The 18518-nt window shown below is 40.2% G+C and overlaps 1 protein-coding gene across 3 annotated transcripts in view; it reads left to right on the top strand.

The window, feature by feature from the left end:
- The window catches only part of NSUN6 (NOP2/Sun RNA methyltransferase 6), a 74199-nt gene that overhangs the window by 11295 nt on the left and 44386 nt on the right, over positions 1-18518 (top strand). For all 3 annotated transcript variants that reach the window (XM_045462688.1, XM_045462690.1, XM_045462689.1), the window contains exons 4-6: positions 6294-6403; positions 8463-8616; positions 17191-17272. In XM_045462688.1, the coding sequence (XP_045318644.1) occupies positions 6294-6403; positions 8463-8616; positions 17191-17272 (346 nt within the window). The remainder of the gene's footprint in view (positions 1-6293; positions 6404-8462; positions 8617-17190; positions 17273-18518) is intronic.

Below are 18518 nucleotides of genomic sequence, written 5' to 3'. Positions count from 1 at the left end.
TCATTTGCAACATAATGAAATTGAACATAAGGTGATGATGCTGCATTTGATGGTATCCATGTCAACTTTAGTGAAAAACCTAGAAGAAAATTGAATGCCAGCCTTCACTTGATAATAAGAGTGTTTTTAGGGGCACCTGGGTGGCTCAGTTGGTTGAGCGTCCAACTCTTGATTGCGGCTCACGTCAGGATCTCACGGTTTCTGGGATCAAGCCCCACATAGGGCTCTGCACTGACAGCAAGGAGCTTGCTTGGGATTCTCTGTCTCCCCCTCTCTCTGCCCCTTCTCTCTCTCACTCTCTCTTTTTCAAAATAAATAAACTTATTTTAAAAAAAGTGTTTTAACATCCTGTCCCAAACAGCATTTTCTAAAGACTGCATTTAGATTAGTAGAATTTTTTAGGTTAATATTCAGTTCATAATTTTTAAGAACCTCTCCATTTTTTTTAATAGTGTACCTCCCTTTTTGACAAAAATCTCAACAAAATATTTTTAGCAGTTGTGAAAATTTTTTCTTTCCTTCACAACTGAATAACTAATCCAGTAGCATAAATCTCTGGAGATGCAAAGGAGGCCAGATTTGCCTCTCTCAGCCTGCGTGATTTCTATCTTTCTTATCTTGCTAGTATCAGCACTTTAATATTTCAATTACTATTTATATGAAATAATATGGTAAATGCAATAGAATACTCCAGCAATTGCACAAACATTTATGATTAAAACAGATGGCAACCCTGCTGAAAAATATTTGTTGGAATGCAGTAATATGTAACATCTTAAAATTATATTCATTATCTCCTGTTTGGTGTAGAGTTGCTAATATGTGCAGTTAAAAAATGCCAAATAAATAAGTTTATGTTTTCATTTATGTTTTAATGGGACATTCTCATAATCTCAGTTTTTAGCTCATAGACCCCTCATTTTTAAAGCTATTTTAATGTTTTTTTTCTTAACCAGAGTACCTTCATTCTATTTTTCCTTTTATTTGTATGACTGTGCTATCAGAAAATCCACTTCAATGGTGTTGATTTACTCCTTTATTTGTAAACATTGCAATAAAAAGTCAAGCTTTTGGCAGGTTTTATGGCCCTGCATCAACTTTGACATGTCCTTTTATCTTTCCTGCCTCAAACTCTCCCCTTCAGGAAAGCTGAATTACACTTCGATACTTGTTTTTGTACAGTTAGTCCTAGTGTTGAGGGATCTCCAAGACCACTCCCTGGTTTGATGACTCTCTAGTATGACTCCTAGGATTCAGCATTATTTGTGACTATGATTTATTGCAGTGAAGTCATCTGAAGCAGAATCAGTGAAAGGAGGGGGCACGTGGGAAAAAGTACAGGGTAAACCAGTTGAAAGCTTTACAGAATTCTCTTCCAGTGGAGTCACACAGGAAACAGTTCCCTCAGCAACAGGTTTGACAACATGAGATGTTACCAGCCAGAGAAATTTATGAGAGGCTCAGTGACCAGGATTCTTATTTGGGGGTGATCATGTAGGCACTCCCTGCCTGGTACATGCCCAGAAGGAAATTCTGGTCCCCCAGAAGGAAAGTCAGTGTTGGCCATCAACCTTATTATTTATACAGACAATTTAAGCATAGTGAGCTATTCTTGTCAGGTAACCGTGAGTACCTGCCTGAAATCTAAGTTCCCAGATGCCAGCCAAGGACCAACCTTATAGCCATGCCTTCCGAAGAAAGGCTAGCTATTCAGGCTTGCTATGTTAACTCTATTTTTTTCTTTGTTTCAAGTTTTAATTTAAATTCTAGTTAACATATAATATGATATTGGTTTCTGGAGTAGAATTTAGTAATTCATCACTTATGTATAACACCCAGTGCTCATCACAAGTGTCCTCCTTAATACCCATCATCCATTTAGCCCATCCCCCACTGTCCTCTCCTCCAGCAGTCCTCAGTTTCTCCTTTATAGTTAAGACTGTCTTCAGGTTTGCTTCCCCCTCTCTCTTTTTTTCTTTCCTTCCCCTGTGTTCATCTGTTTGGTTTCTCAAATTCCACATGTGAGTGAAATCATATGGTATTTGTCTTTCTCTGGTTGAACTTATTTTGTTTAGCGTAATACGCTCCGGCTCCATCCATGTCGTTGCAAATGGCAGGATTTCATTCTTTTTTCCATAGTCTTTCCTTCTGTCCTCTCCATGAAATGGTTATCCCCATAAAATATTCTGATTCACACTACAAGTTTCCATGCCACAAGACATTTTTTGAATTGGTGCTATGTGGAGGACCCAAGGTTTTACAAAGATGAATGAAATGTAGTTGTTTCATTGAAAAACAGAAAACTTTGGTGTGAGTCAGACCGTTAACAGTGAAGGTGTACATGAAGTGCCATGAGAGCACAGAATAGGAATGACTGAGTAAAGGAAAATTGGTAAAGGTTTTCTGCAGGTGGATGTTATTTCATTGGAGCCTTGAAAGTGAGCAGGCAGTAGGCTGATGAGGTGAGATGCGGGAAGGGTATGCAAGGTGGACAGAAAGAAGTATGGGGGTGTGAAAATGTAAGGTGGCTCATGACACAAGTGATCAGGTTTGTCTACTCAGTTGCTTTTGCAGAGAGGTTGGTGAAAGATGAGGTTGAAAAAGTTAGGGAAGGCTGGCTGTCAAGTGTAAAAAGATTTTTTCAGGGGCGCCTGGGTGGCTCAGTTGGTTGGGCGTCCGACTTTGGCTCGGGTCATGATCTCGCGGTCCGTCAGTTCGAGCCCCGCGTCGGGCTCTGGGCTGATGGCTCGGAGCCTGGGGCCTGCTTCCGATTCTGTGTCTCCCTCTCTCTCTGACCCTCCCCCGTTCATGCTCTGTCTCTCTCTGTCTCAAAAATAAATTAAAAAAAAAAAAAAAAAAAGATTTTTTCAACTAAGGAATATTTAGGTTTTTTTTGTTTTTGTGTTTTTTGTCTTGCGCAGAACATAGGAGCTAAAGAATATTAGTGGTGCATAAAGTTGTTTTTCAAACTGCATGCAGATCACGATCCATTAGTAGGTTGTAAAATCAATATAATGTCTTTTTAGTATTTTATAAAAGAAATGGGATATTATTTTGTAACGTATCCTAGTGCATTGCACACAGTGAAGGTGTTTCATGAAACATTTGATAGATACACATGCACCTACATATGTGTACTGGGTTGTGATAATAAGTGCATTTGTAACATTGGGTTACAGTCCAAAAAGTTTGAAAAAATTTTTGAAAGCAGATGAATTGCAAGACTGTAAACAAACCATTTCAGAGTGTTGTATTTCCAACGATATGGTGACCTAGATAACCTGAAAATGTTTCTGCTACACACAACCTAGGAATACTAAATAAAAAATAGGCCAGAAGATGCACACCTGGGTGGTTGAGAATGTGAGTGAGATATTCAGGGATTAGAATGAAGAGTAACTGAAAACAAAGCATGTGAGCTCATATTTAGGGTTGGGGGATGTGGGAGGGGAGGTAGTTAGTTGGTCTCCTAAATCTAGGGCCTTTTTCTTTTGTTGGTGTGTGTGTGTGTGTGTGTGTGTGTGTGTGTGTGTGTGTGTGTTAGAGCACAAGCAGGGGAGAAGGAAAGAGGGAATCTTAAGCAGGCTCCACACCTGGCACGGAGCCCCACATGGGGCTTGATCCCATGACCTTGGGATCTTGAGACAAAATCAAGAATCAGATGCTCAGCCGACCAAGCCATCCAGGCTCCCCTAGGGCCTTTCATTTTAATAAGAGGCTATTAACCCTAGGAGCTGAGAAGTATCCAGCAGTCAGTGCAAGGCAATAATCAGGAGTTGATCTCTCTTGTCTTAGGATCTGGGTTGAAGAAGACAAATCTGAGAATGTGGAACTATGGTTCATACCTCATAAAGGTTTGGAATTCAAATTCATACTACCCAAGTGGTCTTGAAACCTGCAGTCTGGGAAATTAACATAAAAATTTGATCCCAAGCCAGTTCATGAGGTGCTTGGCAAAAGCCAGGCAAAACCACTCTTGAGTGACACACATTCAGTGCTGGCCACACACATTTCTCATGGTTGAATGCTATATACTAAGATTCAAACCTCCATAAGTGAGAACAGCATATACAGCAAATTGAAGGATCCTATTTCCCCCTGAACTTTAGCAGAGTAGAGCTCTCTGGTAGAAACTTTAATTTTTTTTTTAATGTTTATTTATTATTGAGAGAAAGAGAGTGAGCATGAGCATCGGAGGGGCAGACACAGAATCTGAAGCAAGCTCCAGGCTCTGAGCTGTCAGCACAGAGCCCGACGCAGGGCTCAAACTCACAAACTGCGAGATCATGACCTGAGCCAAAGTTGGATGTTTAACCGACTGAACCACCCAGACACCCCTCTGGTAGCAACTTTAAAATCAGAGTTCTTAGGGGTGTCTGGGTGGCTCAGTTGGTTGGGCATCTGACTTCGACTCAGGTCATGATCTCACTGTTCACAGGTTAAAGCCCCATGTGGGGCTCTATGCTGACAGCTCAGAGCCTGGAGCCTGCTTCAGGGTTCTGTGTCTCCCTCTCTTTCTGCCCTTCCCCTGCTCATGCTGTCTCTCTCTCTCTCTCTCTCTCTCTCTCTCTCTCTCTCTCTCAAAAATAAATAAATATTAAAAAAATAGATTTGGGGCTCCTGGGTGGCTGGTTATGCATCCAACTTTGGCTCAGGGCATGATCTCGCAGTCCGTGAGTTTGAACCCCGCATCAGGCTCTGTGCTGACAGCTGAGAGCCTGGAGCCTGCTTCAGATTCTGCATCTCCCTCTCTCTCTGCCCTTCCCCTGCTTGTGCTCTGTCTCTCTTTGTCTCTCAAATGAATGTTAAAAAAAAAGAAAAAAAAAGAATAGAAATAATGGGGGAAAGACAATATTCAGAAGTGTAATACTAAGAATTTTCCAGGATTTATGAAAGACTTGTAAGAAGTACAATGAGTCTGAAGCCAAAAATAAAAATAATTCCATGTCTACTTCAGAATGAAACTGCAGAATGCCAAAGACATAAAGAAGATCTGAAATAGTTGAGGGTGAAAAAGCCAAAAAGCTATTTCAGTTATTAAGTCAAGAGCTGATGTAGGTCCAGTGTTGGAGGATGGGTCCAGAAGACCTGTCGGAGAATTAGAGGTGGCATGATTTGGTAACGCAATGTATGTCGAGTAAGGAGGTTTAGGAAAAAAGGGATTTAAAGTAATGTTGAGACTTCCGGTTTGGTTATTGAGGCAGATGACACTTTGTTCAAGATTGGCAACAAAAGGATTGGAAGATTTGGGATGTGCTAAGGATGAAGGAGTGGATCAGAGAAAAGTAACATTGTTTAGGACTTGATAAGCTTGAAGTGACTAGGGGACACCTACATACAGTTACCTGCAGGTGATGAGAAATACCAGTCCAGGGTCTAGAAAGCCCGAACATACGAGTACACAGGTCATTTTTGTAAGTGATTATTGAAATACTGAGATTGCCAAGGGGTAGAATGCAAGGTGAGAAGAAATGCAGTATGTTTTGGAATGTGGGGAATAGACCTCTTCAAGACATAGATCGAAAATGAACAGTGAGAATGTAAGACAGGAGTGGAATAAAGCCGAGAAGCTTAGTGAGATTTGACCATCGGGAGATTATCGAAGGAAGATAGGACACACACAGTTATGCTGCAAGGAGTTTTGACAACACCTGTGAGATGTTGCCAACCAGGGTCGCTCATCAGAGACTCAGTGCTTACGATTTTTATTTGGGGCTGATCACCTAGGCACCCCCTGACTTTTGAAAAAGTCTTTTCTGTGTGTTAGAAGTGACCCCCAGGTGTTAGTTGTCTAAGGAGTGCATGGGAAGTGAGAAATTGGAAAACACTCAAAAGAGGTGGACAGTAAAGGAAGACTAAAAGACATCTTTGTTTTAAAATACAAACGGTTTACCATGTAGCAGTATACCATTTTAGAAATGTTTTATTGTCTGTTTAGGGTCTTTTTTAGTCTTTGAAGACAGGGACTTTATTTTTCTTCCCTCCTAATGCTGTTATGAAAACAGCAATGCTCATTAAATGAGTAAGCAGTTTTTGGTGCCACTTTATTGCCTTCCACCAGATGGACATCTTTCTATTTTTTTTCTTTTCTCAAGTGTGTCCCACCCCGCTCTCTAAACTACTTTCTCTGTATTCAGCTTTTTTTTTTTTAGCTTGCTTTTTCTTAGTTATCCATTAGTGGGATTATCTTAGGACAGTCAAGACTAAAGAGGTTTTAAGGGTTTAGATTGAGACATTAAAAAGTTTGGTTGGGGGTGTGTTACTCTGTTAAATTGCTCATCTTACATCCCTAGGAGGAATATAAAAAGACAGCAGTGTGAAGCAGTTGTTGGAGCACAGTGTGGCAATGCAGTGTTAAGAGGAGCCCATGTCTACGTTCCCGGAATTGTGTCAGCTTCGAAATGTAAGTATAATGTTTAAGCGTCTCTGTAAAATAAAAGATTCTTTAAAATCCGTGTACATGATCAAATGGAAACTTTATTTAACTATCACTCAGATGCATTTCAAGTTTATCGGATATTTTCCAAGTTTTACGTTTGGGATAGCCAGCGAGAGATTTATCTGATACGGTCTAACAAATTTGGCATCCACGTAAGGTCTGCCAGTTTTTTCCTTTCCTTATAAGGGTATGTGAGATGATCTTCAGAGGACTGTTACTGATTAATAGAGTGTAAGATGTCAGTGAGATTTTATTTTGTATTCTTAAGTCCATTGCCCTCAGACTTCTGTTGTCACTGTGTGGGTAACCTTCAGTACCTGGAATTTTAATATTGGAGTAAAAGTCAATATTCTTAATTTACTCACTCAGTTGATGACCTGTTACATTATGCTTAGTAAGTTAGTCACTGTGGTTCAGTCCTAATTTATTGGGCTTGAAATCAAGAGACAGGGGTTTTGATCTCTTGGTAAGTTATTCAGTCTGTGGGCTTCAGTTATCTTGTCTGTGAAATAAATAACTTGACCTACATTAGTGTATGCTAAACTACTGCCCACTGGCCAAGTCTGGCCCATGTCTGCTTTTGCGTGGCTCACAACTGAAAATGGTTTTTCCATTTTTAAAAGATTGTTTTAAAACGCAGAATATGCCAGTAGACTTGATGTGGCTCACAAAGCCTCAACTGCTTACCACCCTTTACAGAAAAAGTTCACTGACCCCTGATCTGTGTGAACAGTTCTAGCTCTAGCTGATCTGCTACTCACTACTGTGGTCAAGTTAATGGGCTAGACAAATTTGTGGCAGGCTAGGTCTAAGAAGAAGTGGAATACAATTTCCCATTTTGAAAGTCATCAGGATGTGTTACTGAAATTAATGAAATGACTATAAAAATCAGACTTAACTGGGGCGCCTGGGTGGCGCAGTCTGTTAAGCGTCCAACTTCGGCCAGGTCACGATCTCGCGGTCCGTGAGTTCGAGCCCCGCGTCGGGCTCTGGGCTGATGGCTCAGAGCCTGGAGCCTGTTTCCGATTCTGTGTCTCCCTCTCTCTCTGCCCCTCCTCCGTTCATGCTCTGTCTCTCTCTGTCCCAAAAAAAAATAAATAAACGTTGAAAAAAAAAAATCAGACTTAACCATAGAAATAAATTCTGTACTCTGTAGTTTCAAGGTGTTGTGAGTATATACACATGTATATGTATGTGTGTATATGTGCACACATACATATATATACACACATGCACACACATGTGTATATATATATATATATATATATATATATGAATGAATGTTTGTGCTTATCATTTATATCCCTGCTGTAACTGCTATAATAGGAAACCTGCAAAGAAATAACAGGGTTGTGGGATATAGAAAAATTTCTTTAAGGGATTTTAGTATACTTTTTTGAAGAATCGTTTAAAAAAAAAAATGAAAACAGAGGGAGAGGAATGGGGATGTGGGGTGAGGGGAGGAGAAAGAGAGAGAGAGAGAGGGAGAGAGGGAGGGAGGGAGGATCCCAAGTAGGCTCCGCTCTGTCGGCACATAGCCCAACGTGGGGCTAAAACTCATGAACCGTGAGATCGTGACCTGAGACGAAATCAAGAGTCAGGCCCTCAACAGGTGCCCTGGGATCTTTTTAAAGGAACCTTAGAATTTTGAGGATTGAGCCAAAGATACCAAAATTTAAATGAAATTTTTTAGGGAATGTTAGGTTTGGAGAAGATAATTTAAGTAGGAGATACCTTCCTTTTCTGCTTAGGTAAATTCTTCCAATTTAGATAGAATGTTTTGAAGACTTTTGTTTTCTTGTTTTCCTGGAAAAAAAGTCTTCAGTTAGATTTATTGTTACAGAACATTTAAAAGCAAAAGCAGTATTTTCTGTAAGGGGTTATTTTGAGGTAATGAGCCAGTTTAGACCTCCGTACCCACTCGTGATGCCCTTTCGTGTCCCCAGTCCAGCTTAAAGAATGTTCACTATTCTCCGACCAAAACAGAGTTTAATTAGTATCATCTGGTTTTCTTCTTTCTTAGTTATGAAAGCTGGAGATGTTATTTCTGTATACTCTGATATTAAAGGCAAATGTAAGAAAGGAGCCAAAGAATTTGATGGAACGAAAGTATTTCTTGGCAATGGGATTTCTGAGCTAAGCCGCAAAGAAATCTTCAGTGGGCTACCCGAACTGAAGTATGTCGTCAAGTTTTGTTTGGGGGAAATGTACATCCTTTCTGGTGATTCAAGGAAAATAAAAACTGTCAAAAATAGATCTCGTTGCATTATAAAATTTTGTTGGTATAAATTCAACTGGAAAATAATCGTTGAGTGCGTATTTCCATGGTTTTTGAAAAATTGCGTTTGGGTGAAAGAGTAGGTGCTTAGATTAAAGGGCCCTGAGTAATCACATAGTCACACTGTAGTTGTCAGTTTCAGTTTTCCTTGTGAATTTTATTGATTTAAAAATTGTTGCATCTTTGGGGAACAGTACTCATCTTGAAAAAGGATAAATTGTGACCTATCCAGAGCTTTTTAAGCAATCTGACTTGGTGAAAGGAAAAGCTTATGATTTTAATAAAAATTAAAAAGCAAAAAATTTATATTAAAAGAAATTTTTACCAGAAAGCCACATGGTTACTTGTGGTCAAGGATTAGTGTTTGGATTTACTCAAACCAAATTAAGATACAGTTATTGTTAAATCATCTCAGGTTGCTCCTGGCTCTAAACACATCAAATCTGTGGGCAGTCCAGAGTCTGCTTTTGCTTCACGTTTCGGCCTAAACTGTTTAAGGAGTTCTGTGGACAGCTCCATTACCCCACCGCTGACAGCTGATGTAGGGGTACTGAAAGCTGTGCGTTTATCCGCGGAGAACTGGACCATGTCCCTGATTCCTGGAACAGTTTTCATGTTGCAGTGATTTGGGTTTGTGATTGAAATTACTTCTTCAGAAGTAACAGATTATTGGATTAGCTAACGCTGGAAAGCAGGCGCTTTCCAAATGGCCAAGAGCAAATATTTTATTCTTAGATGGCTTATGAATATGAAGATAAAGCATATGTATGTTGTGTTTTTCTTTGGGTCTGAAATAGGGAATCAATGCTTTGACTGCCTCCTTCAGTTCTGTTGTTAGTAGTACACGCCTCATCCTCTTTGTGTGTGTGTGTGTGTGTGTGTGTGTGTGTGTGTGTGACTGGCTTCATTTTTTTTTTCCCTGAGGAATAATTGACATACAATATTGTATTTCAGGTATACAGCACAGTGATTCGGTATTTATATGCATTAGAAAATGGTCACCACAATAAGGTGTTACCATCTGTGGTCATGCAAAGTTGTAACAATATTATTGACTATCTTTCCTATGGCATACCTTACATCCCCATGTTTTATTGATAACTATTTTATTTTTAAATTTTCCTTCAGGTTTATTTATTTATTTTTGAGAGAGAGTGAGTGAGTGAGTACAAGCGAGGGGGGGGGCAGAGAGAGAGAGATCAGGAGACACAGAACCCGAAGCAGGTTCCAGGCTCTGAGCTGACAGCTCAGAGCCTGACATGGGGCTGGAACCCACAAACCATGAGATAATGACCTGAGCTGAGGTCAGACCCTTAACCAACTGGGCTACCCAGGCACCACTTTTGATAACTTATTTAATCTTATTTGTAACTTATGTAACCCCCATAACTTAATCCTGGTAACTGATTTATAACTGGAAAATTAATCCTTTTCACCTATTTTATTCATTACTGTCACCCCCTTGCCTGTCGTACCCATCAGTTCTCTGTATCTATGATTCTGTTTCTATTTTGTTTCGTTTGTTCATTTGTTTTTTAGATCCCACAGTGAAATCATAACAGTATTTGTCTTTATCTGACTTACTTCGCTTAGCATAGTACACTTGAGGGCCATCCATGTTGTCATGAACGGCAAGATTTCATTCTTTTTTGTGACTAATATTCCTGTGTGTATATGTATATATACCACATTTTCTTAATCCATTCATCTATCAGTGGGCACTTCTCTTCTTGTGATTGATTTCTAGTTTCTCGCAACTGATTTCTAGTTTCATACTGCTGTGTAGGAAGAGAAGCTTGATGTGATTTCAGTCTTGTTAAATGTTAAATTTATTGAGATTTGTTTTGTGGCCTAACATGGTGTATCTAGGAAAATGTTACGTGTACACTTGAGAAAAATGTGTAGTCTGCTGTTTGGGGATGGAATATCCTGTATGTATCAAGTCGATCTGGTTTGATGTGTTCTTAACAGCTGTTACTGGATTATTTTCTGTCTGGATGATCTATCCATTGATATATGTGTGGTGTTAAAGTCCCCTATTATTACTGTTATTAATGATTCTCTTTATTATTATTTAATGCGCTTCTTTGTCTCGTTACAGCCTTTTTGTTTTAAAGTCTTTTTTGTTTCATATAAGTGTTGCTACCCCAGCTTTCTTTTAGTTTTCATTTGCATGGAATATTTTTTTGTAGCCTTTTACTTTCAGTCTGTATTTGTCTTTGGGTCTGAAGTGAATCTCTTGTAGTTAGCATATAGATGGGTCTCGTTTTTTAGCCATTCACTCATGCTATGTGTTTGAAAAAAATTTTTTTTAGTTTATTTATTTTGAGAGACAGTGCGAGTGGGGGAGGGGCAGAGAGAGAGGGGGAGAGAGAATCTCAAGTAGCCTCCCCAGCACTGTCAACGCAGAGCCCGACATGGGGCTAGAATTCATGAAACTGCGAGATCATGATCTGAGCTGAAACCAAGAGGATGCTTAACCGACTGAGCTACCCAGGCGCCCCCACTCATTGCTTAGATCATTTATATGGTACTTATTGCCATTTTGTTACTTGTTTTCTTAAAATTTTTTTTTTTTCAACGTTTATTTATTTTTGGGACAGAGAGAGACAGAGCATGAACGGGGGACGGGCAGAGAGAGAGGGAGACACAGAATCGGAAACAGGCTCCAGGCTCTGAGCCATCAGCCCAGAGCCCGACGCGGGGCTCGAACTCACGGGACCGCGAGATCGTGACCTGGCTGAAGTCGGACGCTTAACCGACTGCGCCACCCAGGCGCCCCTGTTACTTGTTTTCTGATTGTATTTGTAATTCTTTGTTCTTCTCTTGGGACTTGATGATTTTAATATCATGCCTGGATTACTTCCTCTTTTTTGTGTGTGTACCTATTCTAGATTTTCAGTTTGTGGTAACCATGAGATTCATACGTAATCTATGTATGTAACAGTGTATTTTAAGTTGGTGATTGCTTAATTATGAACACATTCCAAAATCACTACATTCCCCACCCCCACCTAGCAGCATTTTATGTTTATGACATCATATTTTACATCTTTTTATCCTATGTATTTTTTATCTAAATTATTATAGGTATAGGTGATTTTACACTCTTGTCTTTTAATCTTCAGACTAGTTTCATAAGTGGTTGATCCACTACCTTTACTATATATTTTCCTTTACCAATGAGATTTTTTTTCTTTCATATATCTTTATTTCTAATTATGGCCTTTTCCTTTTTGCTTAAAGAAGTCCCTTTAATATTATAAATTTAATTTAGTGGTGATGATCTCCTTTAGCTTTTGCTTCTCTGATAAACTCTTATCTCCCCATCAGTTGTAAGTGATACCCTTTCTGGGTAGAGTATTCTTGTTTGTAAGCACTTTGAAAATACTGTGGCACTCACTACCTTCTGGCTTGCAAAATTTGTGCTGAGAAATTGATAGCGTGATGTGCAGGGTAGGGGGTGGGTTCCCTTATATGTAACTAATGCTTTTTTTTTTCTTATTTTGTTGCTTTTAAGATTCTGTCTTTATGTTTTTAATTTTTGACATTTTTAATTATAATGTGTCTTGGTGGGGATATCTTTGGGTTCATCTTTTTTTGGATTCTTTGTTTTTCCTAGACCTGGATGTCTGTTTCCTTTGCCAAATTAGGGACACTTTCGTCTACTATCTCTCAAATAAGTTTTCTGCCCCTTTCACTCTCTCTTCCTCTAGAGACCCCAAGAAGGGGAATGTTAGTGCACTGATGTTGGCTTATAGGCCTCTTAAACTATCCTTAACACTTGTGATTATTTTTTCATTTTTTTGTTCAGTTTGGGTAACTTTTACTACCCTGTTTTCCAGATCACTGCTCTGTTCTTCTATATCAGTAATCTGCTGTTTATTCCCTATAGTGTATTTTTATTTCTGTTATTCCTCACCTCTAATTGGAACTTTCTTATATTTTATTTTTGTTGAAATTCTCTCTGTGTTTATCCATTTTCCTTCTGAGTTTGATGAGCAGTTTGATGGCCATTACTTTGGACTTTCTCTTGGGTAGATTGTTTATCTCTGTTTAGTTTTTTTGTTTTGTTTTGTTTTATTTTTTTGTTTGGAACATATTCTTTGTCTCCCCGTTATGCCTAACTCTGTTTATTTCCATGTATTCCATAGTTCATCTACATCTCCTGGTCGTAAAGGAGTGGCCTTACGTAAGAAATGACCTGTAGGGCCCAGAAGTGCGATTCCCTCGCACCGACCACCAGACGCAGGTGCTTCAGGGCTGTTCCCTGGGTGGGCTATATGTGTCCTCCTCTTGCGGCAGCCCCTCAGTAGCTCCAGGTGCATTCTTCCCTCCCTTGCCTGGTTAGCTGGAGGCCCATCCCTGATGGCTGCAGGTGTGCTGGTGGGTGGAATTATCACCCTGTAGACTGCAAGGCCCTGCTGAGGGCTGGGGTCCTATGGGGTTCTCAGTGGGATGCACACCGTGGCTTCAGCGGTCTAGAGGGAAATTTCAAAATGGTGCCTTTCATCCCAGCATCAGCAGGGCTGCCCCCAGTGTCTTACCCCCCAGGGCGAGTCCCCTCCATCCCCTTCAGCAGTTGTTCCAAGATTAGTAAGTAGGTCTACTTCTATGGTGCATGTGCTTTTTGATCTGGCTCTGATCTTTTTTGTTCTTTTTGATGTGGTTTTTTAATCTGATCTGAAACCATTTGTACTGGTTTCTGGGTTGAGTCTTTGTGGAAGGCTTTTTTGAGTGGGTTTTCCTTTCCCTGTGGTTCTGTAATTTTCCTGGACCTACTCCCTGTTGGTTTTTAAAGCCAGCTGTTTTGGAAGCTCATCTCTCCATGCAGGGTTGGGTTGCCTGATGTGGAGCTCCGATCTCTCCTCAGGGAGATAAGATTCCTTTGAGGTCCCTGGAATGTTGTTCCTGGGGTGTGGCTTTTTCCTTATCAGGAATGTATCTCTGCCATTTCTACCCATCTTGGTGCTGTCTCTTGTTGTGGGGGCTCTGTTCATCCAATCTCTAAGTCCCCTTCAGAATGAATTATGCCATATGTAGCTGCACATTTGTTGTGTCTGTGGGGGGAGGTGAGCTCAGGATCTTTTTATTCTGCCATCTCGAACCTTCTTCCACTCTTCATTCTCTTATATTATTCAGAACTACTACACTGACAGACTTTTCTGAGTAATGTTTTTTGGTGGGAGTAGCAGGCAGCCATCTTTCAGAAAACTCTTTTGTAAACTCAACTTTTAAACTCCGCATCCAGTTACGCTGTTAGGATTTCTTTCTCTGCCTATGTGAGGAAAAGCATGCTTCCATAACCAAGGAACACTGTGCATACGCCATGTTTCTTGTGGAATTTTAGAACTACATCAACTAGTAGTACTTTGTTATTCGGTTGGTAAGTTTGCACCCTTTGGCTTCTTGAATTATAGCAGAGTTAAGTCTTAGACTTCATAGAGGTAATTTACTAACAGCCTGTTTTTCCTATGAGATCTGGTGTGTTGCATTATTATATGGAGATACACCTAACAAAAAAAGTTGTATTTTAAGTTAAATACTGTATGGACGAACGTACTTGTGCTGGTGGTCAGAAGGAGATACCCAAATAGCAGAACTTGAAACACTAGGTGGGAACTGGATTAGAAAGGCAGGCCTATAAATGTTAATGTTTTGAGTATTTTTCAGAGGACTAGTGTCCTGGGAGTCACAAATTCATTTAAATTACAAAAGAGTGAGCAGGTGGGTCGTGGCATTCAAGGTGTTCCATAATGGATTCGGACTCTGGGCAGGGGTTGAGGTGTTGATCAAGGTCAGTATACCAGTTATACCAACAAATGACTGACTTTTGAATGTGAGGCTGTGACTTTTCAGAAGGTTCCTCTGTATTTTTTCTTGTCAGGGACAGCAACTGTGCAGGAAGTGGCTAGATTTGATCCCAGCTGGAGCAAGGACCAAAGACTGAACTGATTAACTCTCATTAAAAGTAGAGATGCAGACACATTGAGGGAGGATAAAAGGGATGGGAAGGGGGAGAAAGGAGTTCATATTTACTGTATGACAAAGGATGTTAGAACTGAGTGGACATCATAGTCATCTCACTGCGATGGCAGTCCATGAATAGCTACAGCAATTATTTCACTTCAAAGGGCAGTATAAACTTATCCTCTGAGGCATAATAATAATTTGGTCTTTGGGTTCCTGGCACACAACTCCCCAAGTTCTTGGAATCTCCGTAGCGATGAGTGTCTTCTGTATGGTAATGAGAAGACTGGTAGCTGGGGGTCCCTAGGTAGCATCTAGATGGCACTAGCAAGAGGAACCAACCACGTGGTTAGAAGGTTGGAACTTTTAGCTCTACCCCTGGACATCCAGGGTGGGAGAGGGCCTGGAGATTCGCTTAATATCCAGCAGTCGGTGATTTAATCAATCGTGTCTGTGTAATGACACCCCCATAAAAACTCCTAGATGGTGGGCTTCAGAGAGCTTCTAGGTTGGTAAACACATGGAGGTGCTGGGGGGAGGGGGGGGTGGTGGTGATGCATGCGCCTCTCCCATACCTTCTGCGCATCCCTCTGATTTGGCCAATACTAACTTGAATCCTCCGTGGTAAACTAGTAATACTAAGTGCTTTTTTGAGTTCTGTGAGTTCTAGCGAATTTTCAAACCTGGGAGGGCACTGTGGAAACCCCCAAATTTATAGCCAATTGATCGGAAGTCCAGGTGGCACCTTGGGATGTGCAGCTGGCATCTGGAGTGAGACCAGTCTTGTTGGATTGAACCTTTGAGCCTATGCAGTCTCCCGATGATCCCAGGCAGTTAGAGTCAGAACTGAACTGAATTGCAGGACCCCCGGGTGGTTTGAGAGAAAACCTCGCACATTTGGTGGCAGGAGCGTTGTGAGTAAAATTAGCCCAACTACCTATGTCAGGCAGGGTGCAGATCATTGGAATGGATGCTTCTGCTCCAGGATTGGTTCAGAAGCTGTGAGTTTGTTCTCGATGTCCGTACTTAGATGCTGTACGTGTACTCCTGCACCTGGGTTCAATCCTGTTCTCATCCTTGCCTTTATTATTAGATGGTGCTTTTTCTGTGCCCCTTAAATCCCTGGAACATGGTGTTGACTGGCTTTTTTTCTTCCTCTTTGTGGTGTGGCCTGATACGCCAGGCCATGTTTGGCATTCTCTAACTATTTGTGTACTTCCTCTTGCCTTTGATAGTCTCCGACAGCCTCTCTCAGATTGTGATGTTTGTCCTGATGAATCACCATCCACCATGTTCTCCTGGGCCCTTCACTTCCTGCTCTGATCATTTCCCCTGCCCCTTATAAAATGGGACAGAGCTCATTGTAAGGATTGTGTCAGTACTGGGCAATTACTCTCTAAAGAGTTGAGAGGAGAGTTGTATGGCATGTTTGTTGTTTCTTAGCATCGGCATAACTCTTAAGTATATATATATATATTTAATTTTTTTTAATGTATATTATTTATTTGAGAGAGAGACAGAGTATGAGCAGGGGAGCAGGGGAGGGGCAGGGAGAGAGGGAGACACAGAATCTGAAGCAGGCTCCAGGCTCTGAGCTGTCCGCACAGAGCCCGATGCGGGGCTCGAACTCCCAAACTGTGAGATCATGACCTCAGCTGAAGTTGGAGGCCTAACCAACTGAGCCACCCAGGCGCCCCAAGTATATTTTTGTTTTTCATACAAGTACCTAGCATAGTGCCTTCCAAACTGAAGGATTCAGAAACTGTTGATTGCTGTTAACAGTGATCATCAATCTGTTACCAGAAAGATTAGAATAAATCAATAAATAAAGACTCAGATGTCAAAGAAAGACAAATGCCATATGATTTCACTCATGTGGAATTTAAGAAACAAAACAAGCAAACAAAGGGAAAAAAAGAGACAAACCAAAAACCAGGCTCCTGGTTAGATAGAGCACAAGCTGATGGTTATGAGAGGGGAGGTGGAGGTCGGTGGGGGGGGATGAGTGAAATAAAGGGGATTAAGAGCACATTTATTCTCATGAACACTGAATAACGTATAGAATTGTTGAATCACTATATTGTATACCTGAAACTAATACAGCACTGTATACTGGAATTAAAAGGTAAAATAACAATACAACTATTGTATGTTAGTGTAAATAACATTTTTAATTAAATAACTGTGTGTTGTTGTTTTTTTAAAGATTCAAGCCGTTCTTTGCTTTTTTCAGTTTGTTCAAATCTCTGAAAAACTCCTTTGTGCCTAAATGAAAATTTTATGTAACTTTATCCTTTTTAGTTTTCCTGATGGCCTTCTACTGCAGGGAATGAGTCATAGACAATTCACAGGAATATCCTAAGGATTGTGGTGTTGAGTTAAAGAGGTTTTAAAAAGGCAGAACATCCTATATTTATTGGGCTGCTTGGGTATGTTCCCAGAAGTGGAGTTTGTATAGACTATGGACTTTATACAGACTAATGTCAGATTTTCTGCTTTTCAGAGGTATAGGCATAAGAATGACAGAACCGATATACCTCAGCCCCTCATTTGACAATGTACTGCCCAACTACTTATTTTTACAGGTAAGTATTTGTCAAAGCAAAATATTTACTAACATTGAAACATAACTTCAGTGAGTTATTTCAAATACAGTGTTTTTTTTTTTCTATTACCATATTTTTTGTGGTTTATTTTTCTGATCTACCTTTTGTTAATGAGCAGTAGGAAAAAACTTTGTACGTACTCTGTTTTTCTCGATTGATTTTTTTTCCTAATGTTCATTTTTGCTAGAGAGCACAGGTGGGGGAGGGGCAGAGAGAAGGGGGGACGGACAGAGGATCTGAAGCAGGTCCTGTGCCGACAGTAGCGAGCTGATGCTGGGCTCGAACTCATGGACCATGAAATCATGACCGGAGCCGAAGTCGGGTGCTCAACCGAGGAGCCACCCAGGTGCCCCTCAACTGAATTTTAAACTTTTTTTTAGCCCTCTGTTGCCCAAAGGCGCTTTAACAGCTCATTATAATCATTATTTTTCATCTCAAAATAGTAATGTCTAAATAATGCATGCGTTAATATACATATAAGTGTATTTGTAACTTTGAGTGAGATGCAGATGGTTTACTACTAACACATTTTTGTCAGGTGGTTATCAATTGCTGTGATATGACAGTTCATTTTGCCGTGTCCAGTTTATTGCATACTTTTGCAGACGGTAACTCTTTTGATTTGTTACAGTTCATTGGTTAGGTGGAATTATTGTTACTACTCCCAATATGTAATGAAGATACTGAGTATCAGATCTGTTAGGTTTCTTGGACAAGGTCATATACAGTTCATAATTAGTAATGTCTGAACCCTGACCTAAATGCACATGCCATTTACTTTCTGCTCTGCCCAGTGTTTAATCAAAAGACATAAACCCAAAGATTATTTCTAATGGGAACAAACAGGAAAACAGATTTATGTGTATTATCTGATTCTACAATAGTGATGGTGTGACACATAGGATATATAACCTACTATATAGTTACACGCTATTATTCAAATTCTTCTTTGGTAATCTGTGCCAGCCCCCCGCCCCCCGCCTTTGTTTTAAAATTTGGAGTTGCGCTAGGTGCTTGGCATATATTACCACAAGCATTAACTGGCTTACAACTTAAGACAGCTGATACTGAACACATTATTGAATGATGTTCAATAACCATTTAACTTGTGACACAAGGTAGTTCATAGGATGACTGGCTGAAGAAATTTACAACTTGAAGAAATCATATTTCATAAGCATAAGAGTTTGGCAACTGGTAGCCTTTGTCTACCTACTTGGTGAGG

This window comes from Leopardus geoffroyi, chromosome B4 (genome assembly GCF_018350155.1).
Source record: "Leopardus geoffroyi isolate Oge1 chromosome B4, O.geoffroyi_Oge1_pat1.0, whole genome shotgun sequence".
Taxonomy (NCBI): domain Eukaryota; kingdom Metazoa; phylum Chordata; class Mammalia; order Carnivora; family Felidae; genus Leopardus; species Leopardus geoffroyi.
The sequence above is the reverse complement of the archived record's forward strand: the minus strand, read 5'-3'. Positions and strand labels throughout refer to the sequence as shown.